The sequence below is a fragment of the Lactuca virosa genome, chromosome 3, assembly GCF_052849685.1.
Source record: "Lactuca virosa cultivar CGN04683 chromosome 3, Lactuca_virosa_CGN04683_v6, whole genome shotgun sequence".
In the NCBI taxonomy this organism is placed as follows: domain Eukaryota; kingdom Viridiplantae; phylum Streptophyta; class Magnoliopsida; order Asterales; family Asteraceae; genus Lactuca; species Lactuca virosa.
This window is the reverse complement of record NC_136428.1, coordinates 296,653,221-296,673,235: the sequence shown is the minus strand read 5'-3', so window position 1 is coordinate 296,673,235 and position 20,015 is coordinate 296,653,221. Positions and strand designations below refer to the sequence as shown.

The 20,015-nt window shown below is 35.8% G+C and overlaps 1 protein-coding gene across 1 annotated transcript; it reads left to right on the top strand.

The window, feature by feature from the left end:
• Nucleotides 1–631: 631 nt before the first annotated feature.
• On the top strand, nucleotides 632–1,006 carry LOC145164681 (uncharacterized). Its single transcript, XM_079083390.1, has one exon. The coding sequence runs from the start codon at nucleotides 632–634 to the stop codon at nucleotides 1,004–1,006; it is 375 nt and encodes a 124-aa protein (XP_078939516.1).
• Nucleotides 1,007–20,015: the final 19,009 nt, after the last annotated feature.

The following is a 20,015-nucleotide window of genomic DNA, read 5'->3' as shown; positions in this document are numbered from 1 at the left end:
TCCAAAAAGATACTAGAACTAGTATCTCCAACCTTGAAGCACAAATGGGAGATATAGTTACATCTATAAGCAAGTTGGAGTCCCATGGAAAACTCCCTTATCAAACCGAAAAGAACCCAAATGTCAATGTGGTGACCTTGAGAAGTGGCAAACAAACTGGGGAAAGTAGTTCAAAGAAGAAGCCAAGGGATGAAGAGGAAGAAATAGAAGTCATTCCCATTGAAGAATCTATAGTGAAGAATGATGTACAAGCCGGAGTACCAAAGAAGACTACCCCTCTAGTGACACCAATAGCCACTCAACCGCCATTCCCCTCCCGAGTTGCAACTTCAAAGAAGAACATGGTTGAGAAAGAGATTTTGGACACCTTCTGAAAGGTGGAAGTAAACATTACTTTACTTGATGCAATCAAACAAATTCCTAGATATGCGAAATTCTTGAAGGAGCTTTGCACCAACAAGAGAAAGTTGAAGGGAAATGAGAAAATCTCAATGAACGAAAATGCATCTGCGGTTTTACAAAGGAAGCTTCCACCTAAGTGCAAAGATCCGGGAATGTTTATGGTTCCTTGCAAGATAGGAGACTCACTTTTAGTAGTGCTATACTTGATCTTGTTGCTTCTATCAATGTCATGCCCTATTCGGTGTATGAATCGTTGAATGTTGGACCTCTAATTGAAATCGGTGTCATAATTTCTCTTACGGACAAATCAAGTGTTTTCCCTAGAGGTGTTCTAGAAGATGTTTTGGTGCAAGTAAATCAATTGGTTTTTCCGACAGATTTTTATGTGATTGATCTAGATGAGCAAGTGTCCTACAAATTGGCTCTAATCTTACTTGGGAGACCATTTTTGAAAACGGCTAGAACAAAGATTGATGTACATGCGGGAAGTTTGACAATGGAGTTTGATGGTGAAACAATAATCTTTAATATCTATGATGCTATGAGATATCCTAGTGATGTTTCATCTTTGTACTTTGTAGATGTTGTTGAGCCACTAACCTAAGAATTGTTCGAGTTGTCTAATGGTGATGTGTTGGAAATGATTTTAAGCAAAGGATTCGATTGTGGGAAGCTAGCCGAGCAATTAAAGTCTTATTCTTTGGATCCGGAAGTCGAGAGATTGGTCAATAATTTAGAGGTGAAGAAATCCACAAGATTTGATGTCAAGCAAATTGAGTTGCCCTCGAACCACACGAATTTGTCGCCATCCCTTATTCAACCACCCGAATTGGAATTGAAGGTCCTCCCTCAACATTTGAAGTATGCATACTTGGGCAAAAATGAGATGCTTCCGGTTATCATATCGACCCATCTAATCGAATTTGAAGAAGAGCAACTCCTTAAGGTGTTGAAGGAGCATAAAGAAGCCATGTGTTGGACGATTTCGGATATCAAAGGGTTGAGTCCCTCCACTTGTATGCACAAGATCTTAATGGAGGATGAATGCAAGCCAAGTAGAGACGCGCAAAGAAGGTTGAATCCGCCAATGATGGAAGTGGTCAAGAAAGAGATTTTGAAGCTCTTAGATGCAGGAATGATCTATCCAATCTCAGATAGCAAATGGGTGAGCCCGGTCTAAGTTGTGCCCAAGAAGACGGGAATCACGATGGTCGAGAACAACAAAGGTATGATGGTCCCCACCTGTGTTCAAAACGGGTGGAGAGTATGTATTGACTACCGCAAACTCAATGCAAGCACATGAAAAGATAATTTCCCATTACCTTTCATTGACCAAATGTTAGAAAGGTTGGCTGGAAAATCTCACTATTATTGTCTCGACGGGTATTTCGGATTTCACCAAATCCCGGTGGCGCCGGAAGACCAAGAAAAGACAACTTTTACGTGTCCATTTGGCACTTTCGCATACCGTAGAATGCCATTTGGATTATGTAATTCTCCGGCCAATTTCCAACGTTGTATGGTTAGTATCTTTTCGGAATATGTTGAAAATATAATTGAAGAATTCATGGACGATTTTACGGTATATTGCAACTCCTTTCAAGAGTGTTTGACCAATCTCACCAAAATTTTGAAAAGATGCATTGAAACAAATTTGGTTTTAAACTTTGAAAAATGCCATTTTATGGTGAGTCAAGGTCTTATTTTGGGTCACATTGTGTCAAAGAAAGGAATTGAGGTAGATAAGGCCAAGATTGATGTTATTCAAAGCTTACCTTACCCGACTTGTGTTCGGGAAGTTCGTTCCTTTTTGGGCCATGCAGGTTTCTACCGACGATTCATCAAGGACTTTTCAAAGATAACAAGACCGATGTGCCAACTCTTGCAAAAAGAGGCCGATTTCGAGTTCAATGAGGCGTGCAAAGAAGATTTCGACAAGCTTAAGGAATTGCTTACATCCGCCCCCATCATACAAGCACCAAATTGGGATCTCCCCTTCGAAATCATGTGTGATGCAAGAAACTATGCAATAGCCGCCGTTTTGGGTCAAAAGAATGGAAGATCCTCCCATGTGATCTATTATGCATCAAGGACACTAGACAATGCTCAAAGCAACTACTCTACCACGGAGAAGGAGCTAATGGCCATAGTGTTTGCTTTGGAGAAGTTTAGGCAATACCTACTTGGTACCAAAGCCATAGTGTATTCGGATCATGCGGCTCTTAAGTACTTGATGAAAAAGAAAGATGCAAAGCCAAGACTCATCCGGTCGATATTATTGTTACAAGAAATTGACTTGGAGATTCGGGAAAAGAGTGGATGCGAGAACCTTGTTGCCGACCACCTAAGCCGGATCATTTCAAATGAAGCTCCTCTCCCGTTGCGGGACGAGTTTCTGGATGAGCATCTCTTTTCCCTTATTCAATCTACTCCTTGGTATGCTGACATCGTTAACTTTTTGGTCACAAAAAGGTATCCCGACACATTCTCACGTGCTCAAAAAGACAAATTAAAAAGTGATGCAAAGTATTATGTGTGGGATGAACCTTACTTGTGGAAACATTGTCCCGATCAAATCATTAGATGGTGTGTGCCCCAACAAGAGCATCAATCCATTTTGCAATTTTGTGATTAATTTGCTTGTGGGGGACACTTCGGGCCTAGCCAAACTTTGAGAAAAGTTCTTGAGTGTGGACTATTTTGGCCAACCATGTCACGCGATTGTTATATGTTTTGTAAAAGCTGTGAACGGTGCCAAAGGACGGGAAAAATTTCACAAAAAAATCAAATGCCACAAAATCCAATCCTTGTTTGTGAAATTTTTGACGTATGGGGGATTGATTTCATGGGCCCATTTCCCGTTTCGTTCGGCAACGTTTACATCTTGCTCGCGGTTGACTATGTTTCTAAGTGGGTTGAAGCCAAAGCCACAAGATCGGATGATGGCAAAACCGTTATCGACTTTTTAAAATCTAATGTTTTTTTGAGGTTTGGTGTGCCTAGGTATTTGATTAGTGATCGAGGGATGCATTTTTGCAATAAGATGATGGAGGCCTTGTTGAAAAAGTACAACGTGACCCATCGTGTCTCTACTGCCTACCACCCTCAAACGAACGATCAAGCGGAAGTCTCAAATCGTGTGGTGAAGGGTGTTTTAGAGAAAACAGTGAATCCGACAAGGAAAGATTGGAGTTTAAGGCTTGATGATGCCTTATGGGCCTATCAGACCGCTTACAAGACCCCGATAGGTATGTCGCCCTTTAGGTTGGTTTTCGGAAAGCCATGTCATCTACCCGTCGAATTAGAGCACCGTGCATTTTGGGTGGTCAAGAAATGTAATTACAATATTGATGAGGCGGGGAGACATAGGAAGCTTCAACTCCAAGAGCTAGAAGAATTAAGAAACGACTCCTATGAAAACTCAAGAATTTACAAGGAGAAAACGAAGCTCTTCCACGACAAGTCCATCGCCCGGAAGCATTTTGAACCAGGGCATAGGGTCTTACTTTACCATTCATGATTAAAGTTATTTCCAGGCAAGTTAAGGTCAAGATGGATTGGACCTTTTGTTGTGATAAAGACCTTTGACCATGGGGCGGTGGAAGTTCAAAGTGAAAAGACGGAACAAATTTTCAAAGTCAATGGGCATCGTTTGAAGCCATTCTATGAAGGTTTCAATGCTAATGCTCTTGAAATCATCCATTTGGATGTCCCGATGTGTTGAAGCAATCAAGGAAGACGTCTCGCCAAAGACGTTAAAGAAGGGCATTTTTGGAAAGCTATGCTTTCATCCTTTTCCAAATCCAAATAAATCATTTTAAAACAGCGTTTTCAGGATTTTGAGAATAAATTTTTTAAAGGTTTCACCCTTCATTCCCGTTTAATTCGAATTTTGTCGAAAATTTTGAAACCGGGCCTTACGGGGATCTTTTTTGAGCTAAAAATCAAGTTTGGTGGAAAATCTAAATTTTTGAAGTGCAGGAAGGCCCGCGGCCCGCGTGAGAAATAGGAAGAAAATCTCGCGGCCCGCGTTGTTCAAAGGTTTAATTTTCTTTCATCAAACGCGGCCAACCCGCGGCCTGAGTCTAGACCGCGTGAAGGATCAGTTTCCTTTCAAGCAAATCGACGCGGCCAACACGCGGCCCGCGCCCAGCCAGCGTGGGATTTTCGAAGACTTGGTAAACTTTTTCCTCGCATCAGATCCCGCGGCCACTGTGCAACCCGAGCTACGCCCGCGTTGCAGATCAGAAACTTTGGCCAAGTTTGACGCGGCCAGCACGCGGCCCGCGCCTAGCCCGCGTGTTGGTCATTGACTGAGAATTTTGGACTGTTGACTCGTTTGACTTTCTTTGACCAGATGTTTAATGAGTTGACCAAACATTGACCGGCTGTTGACCTCATTTGACCGAGGATTAAAACTCTCTTGCCTTCTTCTTCTTCATTCTAACCCTACTACACTCCGCCATTTTCTCTCTAGAAGCTCAAGAACACATAACCCACTTCCCACAAAAATCCAATTTCCCGGAGGTCTACCAGTCGGAATCTCGTGAAACCACTGCCATTCTCTCCCATTTTCCAAACTCTACAAACCCCACCCAAAATCCGGCCCGATCTGTGGCCAGAATTCCGGGCGCCACCACCACCCACCACCACCTTCTTTCGCATTTTCCGGCCAACTCCGGCTACCATTGGAGATTCCGAGTACGGGGTTTTGTTTCTCTCATCAAGGGATTTCTAACCATACCAATTTTCCCCTAAAAACTCACAAAAAAATTTCATCCAATTTCGGGTGCCGCCACTCTATTCATCGGAAAGTCATCTTGAAGCTCGTTTGTGGGGTTGTTTTAGCGATTAAAGCGTCAAATACGGAGCAAAATCATAAGCTTGGGGTATGTCTTGGAGAATCGCTTTGGTGGCTCTCATTCCGCTTCCACCATTTGTCTCGAGTTTAAGCAAATTGGGTACCCTCGTTCCTTTAACTTGATTATTTGTTTGTTAAATACCCGTTTGTTGTTGGAATTGTGTCGTCACACGTGTGGTCTTTGGTGTGATTTGAAGATTATTGTTGCCAACTTTTTGTCCCGAGTCAATGTCTAAGCGTGCCAAAACTGGACCTAGTTCATCTAGGGGTGGGTCGAAAGGAAAATCCAATGACCCCCATTTCGTTTGTTGAACCGTGATGACCGCAAAGCGTATGAATTTCTTGTTTCCAACAAGCGCAAGGTCAAATCAACCAAGTTTCTCCATCGAGTGTCTTTTGAAACTCTTGGAGTGCTTGAGGGAGTTCAAGCACTTTTTAACAACATTGGTTGGGGTTAGTTTCTCTATAATCGTGCCGCCACCTACGTTGAGCCGACTTTGGAATTCCTCTCCACATTCCGCATGGATGACGATACGGACACCATCACCTTCCAAATGTTGGGCGAGAGTAGGTCATTGCCATTTCGGGTCGTCAATTCCTTAATGGGTACCCCTGTGGATAACACTTACTCCCAACAGGATCGTTGGCCCGCCACCTTTAACGAACACAATTTTTGGCAGCAAATCACTCACGAGCCACGCTACTCATCATCTTCCTCCAAGGCCTCCTCAATCATTCATCCATGTTTACGCCTGGCCCACCGAGTCCTTGCATGCACCATCTTTGCCCGCTCTGAAGTGGGTCAAATTTCCAAAGCTGAATTATTCTTTCTACGGTGCATGACTCGCGAAAACGGACCCAACCCGGATTTTGCCTCCTTCTTCTTGACCACATGCCATAATATCACCACTATGGACACCAGAGACATTTTCATCGGCGGCTTGATCACCCTCATTGCATCTAGACCCCGACTTCAACTCCTTCTCTCCACCCTTCCGTTTGAAAAGGCATCCGGACCCTCTAGCCTTGACATCCTTGCACTCCGGCGGATGCAAATCATCCGCGAATCAGTTGATGGTCACATTTGGAACCTTGATAATCAACCATACCTCATTCTTCCTCACAAGTTTATAGGGTGTTTCAAACCAACCGACCCCAAACAATGGGTCATTCCATCCGACTACCCTCCTCCTGTGGATGATGACGATGACCAGTTTCAACCCCCACAACATTTTGCCCAGCCTCAATATCAGCCACAACAGCAGGTGGGACACGAGATCCCACCATATTTCCCCCCTAACTTCTTCGACCAGTTCACCATGATGTTCTCCACGGTTCAGCGCATCGATACGCAGACGCAGGAGAACACCCGAGCTATCGAGTCCGTGGCGGCCCGTGTTGATCAGCTGGAGCAGTCCTTCCAACCCACTTCTCGCCAGGTCCAGGATGTGTGGGATTACCACTATTGCCACAGACATTTCCCACCGTCCGACCCTCCGATTTAGGTCATTTCTGCCCTTTCCTTAAGCATTGAGGACAATGCTTGTTCTTAAGCTTGAGGTGGGGCACTTCCCTTCTGCTTTTACTTTTTCATGCATTTTTCATAGTTAGGTTGAATTTCATTTTAGTTTTAAGCTAATTTGCATTCATTTTTTTATTTTTTTATTAAATTCCAAAAAGATTTTATTTGCTTCTTTTCTACTTTCTATTTTTTGCATAGCATTTAACTTAGGGCATTAGCATCATGCATTTTTGTTATCTGTTTATTCTCACCCCCTTGGATGCCATGGAACAGGTTCATAGTTATTTTATCATTATTGGTCCAGGATCTTGTTGCTATCTCACCCATCGAACCGGGACCACTAGCTGCAGTTTGAGACTTCATACATGGGATCAGATGCTGGAAGCTTAAAGGGGTAAGTGATCATGGCCAGGTAGTTTCATGAAGAATTATGCATACAATACTAACAACTGTAGGATATACTATAGCAATGGATGTTCTTAGCCTTGCAGTCACTACCGCCGAGAGGATCACACTTGATCATGTTTGAACCATTATGATGAAGCACTGGTGCTTGTTCCCGAGTAGAATCCATATCCGGTCTCTTTACATCACCATATTATTTTTGCGATTTACTTAGGATTTTAGAGAGTCTTAGCCCACATTTGGGCATTTTCGTTATTTTTGAAAATTCACAAGTTTGAAAAGGAGCTTACATATTTACGCTCCATACATAGTCATTTTCACACTTAGACCATCCAGATTATATTACTACCCTCTCAGTTCCACTTAAATACTTTTGGGAACAAAATTTAAAATATATATATATATATATATATATATATATATATATATATATATATATATATATATACAAAAAAAAGAAAGAAAAAAAATTCAAGCTGCAATTATCTTAGATAGGTGACCGGTTCAATTATTGAACAAACTTTCCCACATTTTGGTCACCCGACGTTTGATATCCATTTATTTAGGTTTGTCTTATTGTATATAGATCGAGTTGTTTATTTTCGCAAATTGGTGATGTTAGAGAGACTGTTGAGTCGGATACTACGGGAGGTTTGGGCCAACACTAAGTGAACTGATTCCTACAATGGTGCCCGAGCGATGAAACCCACTCACATTTGAGAATGGCCAACAGATGTGAGATCACGCAACTTTCATGATAAGAGCGTGCACTTAAAGAAGAGCTCCACACGAGCCCATCCAGCTGCTTTCTCCCTACTACAGATGTTCTTCATTGTATGCATGCTCCATTACGGCTGCGACTGGCCATCCCTCCTTACTCACCTAAAGGAGTTGTCCTAGCTGTGGTTTATGGTCCCACTGTCATCGGATGAAAAAGTAATGAGATAATAGCAAGATCACTTCTGACCATGTTGACTAACGGTGATCAGGTTCCACGGTTCTATCCATTCTTTTTATTTTTCTTAGGATAGTTCATCCCGAGTTCATTTTAGTCTTGTCTTACTTGAGGACAAGTAAGGTTTAAGCTTGGGGTGATTTGATAGCTTCATTTTATTTACTTCTTTTCATAGTTTATTTTAGCACATTTCATTCGCATTTTAGTTAATTTCCATGCATATTTTCCTTTTTGTTATTTTATGACCATTTCGGATACTTTCTAGTTTCTTGAGCATTATTGTAGATATTTTGGAGACTAGCGGAGTGGGATTTTTGGGAGGCGATTCGACTTGAAGGGCAATGGGGATTTCGTGCATGATGGCTATGGAGGTGATTCATGGAGTGGGCTTGTCAATTACTTGAAGTCTTGGAAGATTTGAACTTTAAATTTGCAAGGCGCGGGAGAATTTTCAAGTGTGCGGAGATCGATGATCAGGAGTTTGTGGAAGCTTCGAGTGATTTGGAGAGGCAATTTGGGCTCCAATTGATGAAATATTGAAGAAAAATGGGCTAGAAGTTGATTAGACTCGAACAGGGCTAATGGAATAGCTGTGGGGGCCCAAAACTTGAAGAAGCCCAAAAACTCCGTCAAAATCATGCGGCCCGCGTAAGAATCCACGCGGCCCACGTGGGTTCCTGCAGGGGCAATTCCGGGAATTCATTTGGAGCTCTATATTGGGAAGGTTGGTGTGCCTCTTCATCCTTATCTATTACATCCGATTTGGAGGCATTCTTTCTGGAGTTTTGGAGCATTTTGAAGGCCAAGAACCCTCAAGAACTTCATCATTTCTCCTCTTGATCCTTGTTAAATGTTGGGTACAATCTTTTCTAACTTTGTATTCTCGAGTTTAGCCATGCTTGGCTAAACAAATCTTGGTTGACTTTTGTTGAATCCTTTGAAGTTTTTTTGAATATTGAAGAATCCATGACTTTGTGTTTGAATCTTTATGAAAATGTTTTGTGTTTTAACATCTTATCATTGCTTGTGTGTTTTTATTCATGAGTTTAAATGTGTTTGTGGTGATTAGTTGGCTAATTTCTTGATTAGGTAAAGGATCTTCAAATTAGCAAGCAACAAGTGATTCTTGTGTTAGTTTTACTTCACACAATCATAAAAACATTTTCTCCAACATGGTAGTGGAAGCTTTTGACTCCTCTTGGATTTGGTGACTTTTGGTTCTTAATGCTAGTTGACTTTCACTAATTACATGCTTATTGGAATTAGTGAATTTGACTAAGGAAATTGTTATGAGCTTCTTTAACCATTTCAACAACTAAGAAAAGTCTAGGTAATCTCAAGCTCCTTGGATTACTATAGCCAAATTAAGGGTTTAAATCAAGTATTGAACAATTGGATTCTAATGATATGTTCATCAAAAGTCAAAGTGAGGAAACCTTAAGTCAACCATCTTTCTCTTATTGATTTCACATCAAATTCTTATTTTTGCCAAATTGTTCATTTAAGTTCTAGTTTAATTCTAGTTTTAATTTAAGTATTTCAAAAAGATCAAAACCCCCATTTTTATTTTATTGTCATTTTACAAGTACTTTTGCAAAGAGATTTTCCATAGAATTATAAATTGAACCAGTCTCCGTGGATCGACCCCTTTACCACTATACACTATTTTAGAGTAAAAGATTTAGGGTTATTTATTTTTGTTGGCCTCGACAACCACCAACGACTCAGGAAGTGACTGAAGAACCCAGTCAACAACCAAATTCCTCAGGAAAATGACACCCAACATTTCCAGCTTGTCAATGTGTGACTTCATATCCAAGACATGTGCACACACGGACCTTCCATCTTGGTGTTTACTAGCCAATAGGGCTTGAGTGACCTTGAAATTTTCAATTCTTCGAACTTGTGGGCCAGGGAGAATTATTGGAGGAGGTGGAGGAAGTGAAGTATGATATTGTGGAATATCATCTTCATGTGAAAAGCTTTTTCCAAAAGATTTGGGAAGACTATAGTTGTCTGAACTAGACATCTACAAGGGAGAGATTCAAGTTAGTTGATTTAAGTCCTTAATATAACACCCAAATGAAATATTAAGGTTAGGACCCAACACAATATTCTACAATTTGGAAGAGGGATGCCGTAATCCAATTATCATTATACTTTTAATGAAAATTAATGTGCTATCCTACCCGTTTGGCTAACGAACCTCCACCAGTCAAGGAAGCGGTGGGTGAGAGTGGACACCCATTAAACTGCCATTTTTTAGGCAGTAACTTTATACCCCCCTTATAGACCGCCTTCGTGAATGAGGCTTAGTAACGGTAAAACTGACTTATTCCTATACATATATATATATATATATATATATATATATATATATATATATTAAACCTATAATATTATAAAGTATAAGGGTTGAATTTTAACTTTTAAAACTCTAGGGTTTTGGAATTAAAGTATTCAAAAATTGAGACTTTACAAATTCCAAAACTTGAGGGCAAGTTTTGAAACTTGTCAAAACTTTTGGTTTCCATAACTTATGAGTTTAATATGGTTTTTTTATGAAAAAAATTTCAAGTTCCATAACTTGAGGACAAGTTATGGAACACTTCAAAACCATTCAAAATGACTCTTAAAAATGAGACCTTTCATTTTCCATAACCTATGGGTTTAATGACCTTTTAAAAGAAAAACTTTTCATTTTCCACAACTTGAGGACAAGTTATGGATTTCATTAAAATCATTTAGATCATTATTTTAATTAACACAATAATCAAATAATACATACATGATCAAGTTAAACTTATAAGAACAAGAAAATTCATATCATTCATCTTCAAGAAATTAGCCTAATAATATAAACTAATACCAATCTTGAAATTATGAGAATTATCTTTTAATTGGACAAGCATGATCATTACCTTATGAAAAAACAGATTTCATGGTTCAAAAAACAGTTTAGGGGTAATGATCTTAATCCAATTTTTGGCCAAAACTCGAAATTCTGCACACTGGACCACCAACTCGGCGAGTACATGAACTGGACTTGTCGAGTTGGTCCATTTCTGATTGGACTTGTCGAGTCAACCAGTGGACTCGGCGAGTTCATCATTCAGAATGCAGAAAAACGATTTTTTTCCACTTTGAAAACCAATAAACATCAAGTTAAATAGAAAACAACCCTAGGCTCTGATACCACTGATGAGTTTTAGTATACTACAATATCCTATGGTGCACATACAACCCTAAATACTTTGGATCTATGTTTTCTCTAATTATACATGCAATATTGTTTCCAAAGCATTAAGCCTACAACTAGTATACAAATGACATAAACAACATAAAATACTAGTTAGGAGTTTACCTCTTTATGTAGCTTGTAGAACTTATTGTATTTGGCCTTTAAGAACTTAGGGCCCCAAATTTTTCACCTCAAATGGTTCACAACACACCTTAGACAAAGGATAGATTTTGAGAGAGTTTATGCACACTAAAATCGGTTATGGCTCTCCAAGAACACTCTAGAAAAAACTTGTGCAACAAATTTTAGGCTATAGGGTGTCATATATATATATATATATATATATATATATATATATATATATATATATATATATATATATATATATATATATATAGTGTAGGAATCCAAGAGTCATGGGTAAAACCCTAATCCATACACTTGGGCTTATTATCCATGATCCATGATTCAAGTGGGCTAACTCTTTATGGATTCATCCATAAACTTAGTCCATCATATATCATAAGCCCAAACCATATATATATATATATATATATATATATATATATATATATATATGTATATATATATATATATATATATATATATATATATAACTAATCTACATAATTAGTCCATATTAATTTAATTAGTCTCTTTTGATCACCAAATTAATTCCAAATTAATTCTAGATCAATACTATTTAAATCATATGATTTCATATTAATATATTGGAACTTATAATATATTAATAAATCATAAATAACCTCTTCTCAAAAGTCCATCCTATCAAATTGTCATGGTGCTATGCAACTCTCGGGTCAAGTACATACTAATTACACTTATGGGCTTAGACACCTAATCCAACAAAGGCACTACCACCCCATGCACATGACCCATGACCCATATATGTCATATATTGGTCGTAAAATGACACTATTACCCAATGCACATGACCCATGAACTATATGCCATTTATTGGTTGTACCATGACATTATAACCCAATGCACATGAACCATGACCCATCTGTCATCTAGTGGTCGTAACATGACACTATAACCCAATGCATATTACCCATGACCCTTATGTCATACATTGGTCTTAACATGACACTATAAGCCACTACCACCCAATGCACATGACCCACAACGCATATGTCATCTATTGGTCGTAACATGACACTATAACCCAATGCACATGACCCATGACCCTTATGTCATCTATTAGTCGTAACATGACATTATAACCCAATGTACATGACACATGACCCACATGCCATCTGTTAGTGGTAATATGACATTTTAACCCAATCCACATGACCTACATGTCATTCTTTGGTGTTAACCTGAGACTATAAGCCACCACACCCAATGCTCATGACCCATTGCTAAATAACACATGATACTAATGGGTCACACTAACAACAACTTGATACAATTGATTATTTATTAGAAATTGATTTTAATAAATATTCAATAAAACTCTTATAATTAAATTCAGAATTATTTATTTCTAGGAAATAATTAATTTTCATTAGCAAGTAACATAATATATCATATGGTATGATTTATTAAGTCATGCACAACATTTTGGACCATAAGGACTTTTTGTCTTTTACCAAAAAGTTAAGGTTTATATTTTATAAAATATTTTATAAAATTTATGATGTTTGAATTCTTTTTATTATAAAAAGATGTGAGCATGCTTCTATGATGCAAGTCATGGGCTTTTTGCCTATAATAATGAAAAGAAGGCATGCCTTAAAAGCATGGGGAGACAAGTATGCTTTAGGGGACAAACTTGTCTAAAGTGGAAGTATCTAATGGTTAATACCTTCACTTTATGCCTATAAATAAGGGGTTTTCTTAAGGCTAGTTGATTCATTCTTATGCTTGATGAAATGTCTGAAATCTCTCTTATCTCCGTCACTCTTCTCTTGCAAAAGTGTTAGAAGGTTAGAAGTTACTTGTATTAACTCTCTTGAAGTTCATACTTTTGTTATGAACTTCAAGCTTAAGGGTTTAAGAGTTTTGGACTAGCATCTACATCAAGTTGAGTCATTGTTGGTGTCTCAAAGGTTCCACATTCTTCATCAACTTACAAGCCTCCCAAGAGGACCCAAAGAACTACAAAGGTTGTTATTTCTTCATCTCTTCTTTGGTTGGTGTTTAAATCTTTCTACAACTTGCAAGAAGATCCTTGGTGGGTATAAAATGTTTATGTTATTTCAAAAATTAAAGTCTTCCGTTGCTATATCTTTTAAGTTTATGAAACTATTTTTGATCTAAAAGCCTAAAATTGGTATCCGAGCCACCTTGCAAGTTTGGTTAGATTTTTTGATTTTTGGAAATCTTAGTTTTTGTAGAATATGGATAACCTGTTTTGTATAAAAATAAGTTCATACATATTTTCTATGACAACTTTTTTATTCTACGTGACAAAAGTTTCTTGCATCTTTTCTCATTTAAAGTTGTCTTAGAAAAAACAAGGTTGTTTGATGTGTATATTGATATATATGATGTGCATAAACTAGCCAATGACCAATGTGTTGTTATGTTGTTGTGTTGGTTATTTTTGTTATAAAATGGTTGTAATAATATATTTATTCATATGGTATGTAATAATTAAATAGATTAGCTTTTCTTGGTTAGTTTTGTAAAGTAATAGATTAGCTTTTAGAATTAATTTATTTGTACAAAAATATAACAAGAAATCAAGTTTAAACCATTTTTTGAAGACAAAAGAGCAATTTTCAAGTCTAAAAGGTGTGCAAGATTTTCATTGACATTTTCTGAAAAGTGTCGCTAATGCTGTTTACAAAGGGCTGTTGGACTTTTAGCGACATTTGTTGAATTTTAGCCTTCAAGATGTTTTTTCTATCTTTTGCAAGCAATGAGTGTTTACTCAAGTAGGAGCTTCTACAACAACATTACAAGAAGTTTTTGGTCCCTTTAAATGTCCCTTTAGGAATGAACTTGACATTTTTGTGTTGGCTCATAAAATGTCATTAGTTGGCTATGTTTATGCACATATCTTTTTATGCATGTTTTGTGTTGTTTATTTTATGCATTTATTATGTGTGGTTGATAAATTAGTTTTTTACATGCTGAAATAATTTTGGACAAAATAAACATCACATGGAGTTTGAGTTTTTTTCAAAATTGGACATAAGATGTAACAAGTTATTATTTAAAAAAAATAAAACCTGGTTTTCGTTAATAACGGTAATTTTTAAATACTCCATTATAAGTTTTAAAATGGTGATTTTTGTAACTTATACAAACTCCAAATATATAAGTAATAAAATGAGGTATGTAATAACCATGATATCATATGTTTAGTATAAAAACTAGCTTTTTATATAGAACCTTTAAAAGTGATTTTCTTTTGAAAATTGATACCATGGTTTAGTATATGCATGTAATAACCATGATATCATATGTTTTAAAACTAGAATTATAAAACATACAAAGACCCTTTTACAAACCTCAAATCTATGCAATCCTTTTGAAAAACACCTGCATGTCTCTTGTATGCTTTAATGGGATAAAGAATACCTAACCGCTTAGTGTTGTCTTTTGATGGACGGGGTGTTTTCGCAATTTCTATGGCCAAGTTATAAGCCGATTACACAAGTTTTTCAAATTGGACGATTTGATCGAAAATATTTTGTGATGAAGGATACCTAAGCAAGAGAGTTCTGAGGAATAGATGGGATCACACATGTCTAATTCAAATGGAAACTAAAAGGGTATTAATTATTGTTTTGCAACTTGGATCCTAAACTTTGATAATTAATGTTTTTGGAAACTACAAGGGTATTAATTATTTAGGATTAAATATTGAAAGTACTAAATGAATTTTGTTAAAATTTTGTAGTTATATAATCCATTCTTATTATCATGAATTGTCATTTTCTTTAATGACTTAATGAAACAATAACATTCACTAGATACAAATTCAATGAATGTGTTTATGTATTAAGAGACAATCTCGTAAGAGATATGAAATTATATATACTTAAATGTCCTCGTCCTAAACTATTTGCTTTGAGCAATTAAACCTGAACATGATACATAGTAAAGGCATCACTGTGATGCTTAAGATGCTTCTAACATCAAGCTAGGAATAGTTATTCATGACTTCTAGGAAGTCTTGGATAATTTAAACATATATCTGATGATATAACAGGTCAAACAATATTCCAATAAATACAGTGATATTTTATTTAAAGCTAGTTTAAACATTGGAATAATGCAAGACTAAAAGATTCACCTAGTGTGATCTAATAGGCCCATGTTTTATGGATTGAACACCTTTAAGCCTAAGAAATCTACTAAAGCCCACATAGATGGATCTTGTTTCTTCTGTGAAGAAACTGGACACTGGAAGAGGATTTACTCCTGTAATTTGGTAAGAAAGTCTGCAAGAGACTAGTATTTCTAGTATATACAAGATAGAACTCATACTTTTCATATAAAACTTAGGTACTTGGTACTTAAATGTTAATCTAATACTTGTAAATGGCTTGCAAAAATATATTGAAGAGTAACCAAGCTGAGCACAATCAAGTTGGAACTACGCTCTCGGAACAAAGTTTGTTTTGGAACAAAATATGTTTTAATTTAGCATGTCTAAATTTATGTCTCAGTTATTTTATTCATATGTTTTATCATTTACTCAATCGTTTTTTCATAACGATTGTATTCATATTCTTAAATGATTAACTTCTATTTATGAGACTAGATCTGTTAATAGATTATTAAGTAAATATCAACATTTTATAAATAAAATTAAGTTCTATATGCAAACACTTGTTGACTTAAACTTTTTTTTATATCAAACTCATCTTTGACATTGTTATCTTTATTCTATAAATGACATTCACATATTCCAACTTCAAGAAAGGGATATTTGATGGCAAATAATGTAGTTTATTTGACATATGTGAACCTTATTTATATGTAAAGGATTGCTAATGATATTTTCACTAAGGTGTAGAGAAAATAATTAAGGAACTATAAACTTTGGTGTATGACTTCGTTTCTAATGAATGTTTGAGATCAAGCACAAGATACCAAATCAACTTTTTTAACCACTATAGTATTTTTAATTATATTTTACGTGGTAAAGCATAACTGTGAAATCTTTGTTGAAGGTTTCAAAAGTTGAGATGCAAACCGGTAAGAACCATCTAAGGCCTTAATGATAATAAATGATGAATTAAATCTTACTTGGTATGATTTACTTTCTAATCGGTAGAAATATCTTCCTTTAGTCTTTTTGGTATAATACTTCAATCACTATTAATTGTATCGTTAATAAAAATACAAACTAATAAGTAGATTAAACACTTTATAAGATTTAGTATGGAAAGGCTCCATCCTCATCTTACTTAATGTTTTGTGGATTTGAAGCCGATGTTGGACTAAAGCTTCTAAACCCAAAAATATACTAAATACATATTTGTATAATACTCTAAATGTGGGTTAGATTATTATATGCAAACCCGCCAAGAATAAGTCCTCTTATTCTTGTGAAAGCTAAGTTAGTAGAAAGCAAGCTTCTAATGATAAAGCAAGTGGGAGATACATGGAACTTGAAGCAGCTCAAGAACCATAACCTTATGTAGTAATAATTGTCACTAGTCCTTAACAAGGATTGTTAAAATTGAATAATAGCTATTCATAAACACAAATTGTTCGCATTAATGGTAGAATTAATCTATGACTTGAGAAATGTGGAATCTCTCATTGATGAGATTTTATTGATGGTTTCTGGAAAATCCATCAAGTACCAAGATGCTATGACAGATCTCGAATCTGATAAATGACTTAGAGTCATGAACATGAGATGTAATCCATGTATGCGAATCAAGTATGGGCTTGATTAAAATTTATCTTTATAGCAAGGCTAAAAGGAGTAAATAATTCTTCTAGAAAGAATAAATTACATGGATAACCATACACATTTGAAGCAATACTTGCTATTAAAGGATATTCTTATACTCATGTCATTGACTATGGTCCTCATCATATTGATGACATTGACTGTGATCAAATCTTTTTTCACAAGTAGCTATGACTAGATCAATAAGGATATTGTTTACTATAAATTTATATTCTTAATATGAGATATAGTAAATAGATTTCAAGAAAGACCACTTTTTCTTAGTAGACATCTACTAGAAGATATCTATATAGATTAGCCTGGAGGTTTTCTTAATCCATGTTATCCTAGCAAAATGTGTAGAGCTCGAGATCCACTTGTGGATATAAAGCAAACATCTCAATGTTGCAATAATCATTTTATGTAAAACCACAAGGTATGTTTTTATATCAAAATGAATAGAACATGTGTGTTTACTAAGAACTAGTGGGAGCATAGTGAAATTCCTAATCTTGTATGAGTGAGACATACTTAATCATTTGAAATCACATTCGGACTAAGCAAGGTCGATTTCACCTTGACTCGGAAAGTGTTTCTAAAATGAATGACTTAGGAAGGAAAAGATACATTCTTGGAATGTAAAATCTATAAGGGATAAATAAAATGAATGTTAAAAGTTTCATGTCCTTATACATATATTGGCAATATCTTGAAAGGGATCAAGACACAAGATTCTTTTGGAGAATTCTTGGCATTGTCATATGGCACCATTTTGAGCTAGCCTCAAAAGTACATATCTCATAGGCTTTAACTATATGAAATGATTTATATTCTATTTTCTTGGCAAATGAATTCATCATTTACGCCATATTATGTATAGGTCATCGTATTTGATCATGCTCTAAGCATGTTATAGGATACTAATTGAATACATGGTTAAGTCACTGGATGACTAAGAGAGCATTCTAAGAGTACATTAAAAGAACTAAGAGGATATATGTGAGACAATCAGTTTAGAAAGGATCTTTATGGAAAGAGCTACATAACATATTAATTTCTATATATATATATATATATATATATATATATATATATATATATATATATATATATATATATATATATATATATATATAAAATTATGAATTGTAATTGGATCTTTTACTTCATTATGGAATGAAATATATGTTTTGTTGGAATGAGGTCTAAGCAAAACATAATGACACAATCTACTACATAATGAGAATACACTACTTTAGAAGTTGAATTAAAATATGATTAGCTGAATGGATCATTGAAAAACTATGTTGATTTCTGCCATTCAAGGATCACATAGAAATCTTTGTGACTTCGAGAGTATACTTAATCAAGCTAAGAGACTCTGTGTCATGAATGAACACCAACCATATTCTCCAAGATATTTAACTATACTTAGAGTAAAGTTAAGTATGGAGATGATAGTATTCACAGAATTCACACAAATGAAATTATGTTAGATCCATTGATAAAGTCATTCTTTTGAGCTAAGTTTGAATGGTCACACTTCAGCTATTAGACTTTATTATTCTAGAAATGGGTTTTTGATTTGGATTTAGTATTCGGATATTGTAACATTATAACAACAACTGTTAGATAGTGTTATGATATATTGGGATATAGTCATCACATTAATATTTGTTGTGTTCTATATTAACATGTTTAATCCATGAATAATGTTATTATTCTAAAAGTTCATAGTTGGTTATAATTGTGGGAGAAATTATAAAGTAAGATTAATATGAACTGGATTGGTTTACTCTCACTAGATGAAAGTAGGCAAGTGGTTGTAACCAAGTTTCATAGATACTTGCAGAGAACTTGTACTGAACAGAACCGCATCAAGATCATCTCAAGGATCGCTATCATGAATGATACTTGATTAAAAGGTACTATCTTTATATCTTTAGCACATGGGATACATAGTGCGACTTAAATGTAGGAGTACTATGCTTTGATAATTGTCAAATGCTGTTCCTTAACCGGGCAGTTATGAAGCCATTTTCAGGTATGGTGTGAACTATGCAAGAGGCTTATGTAGTCAAGATGGGATTTGTTCCTATTATGTGTTGAGAGTTAGACATCTAAGGTGCCTTACCAAAAGTTGAAAAACTAATGAGATTGATCGCGAATCTCATGTTCAACATGATGTCTGTAGCAAAGGGATAACTGATAAACTTACCTTATACACCAATTGTAACTTTGAGCTTTTTGGGAATTGGGTGTTGATAGAATGGCACAAAAAGTCATATGGTCTTGGGGGCAGTGAAATGTTGCTAGACGTTCACCACTGTCTATATCAGTCTAGAATGAGTCTTACACAAATGGGAGATTGAAAGGACTAGTATGCTCAAGAGTCATATTAAAGTGATATTTCTAAATAACACATGATACTAATGGGTCACACTAACACGAACTTGATACAATTGATTATTTATTAGAAATTGATTTTAATAAATATTCAATAAAACTCTTATAATTAAATTGGGAATTATTTATTTCTAGGAAATAATTAATTTTCACTAGCAAGTAACATAATATATCATATGGTATGATTTATTAAGTCATGCACAACATTTTGGACCATAAGGAACTTTTGTCTTTTACCAAAAAGTTAAGGTTTATATTTTATAAAAGAGTTTATAAAATTAGCAAGTTTGACTACTTTTTATTATAAAAAAACGTGAGCATGCTTCTAAGATG

Excerpts from the sequence above, each read along its gene's own strand:
- LOC145164681 (XM_079083390.1), top strand. The coding sequence starts at position 632 with ATGCCCTATTCGGTGTATGAATCGTTGAATGTTGGACCTCTAATTGAA.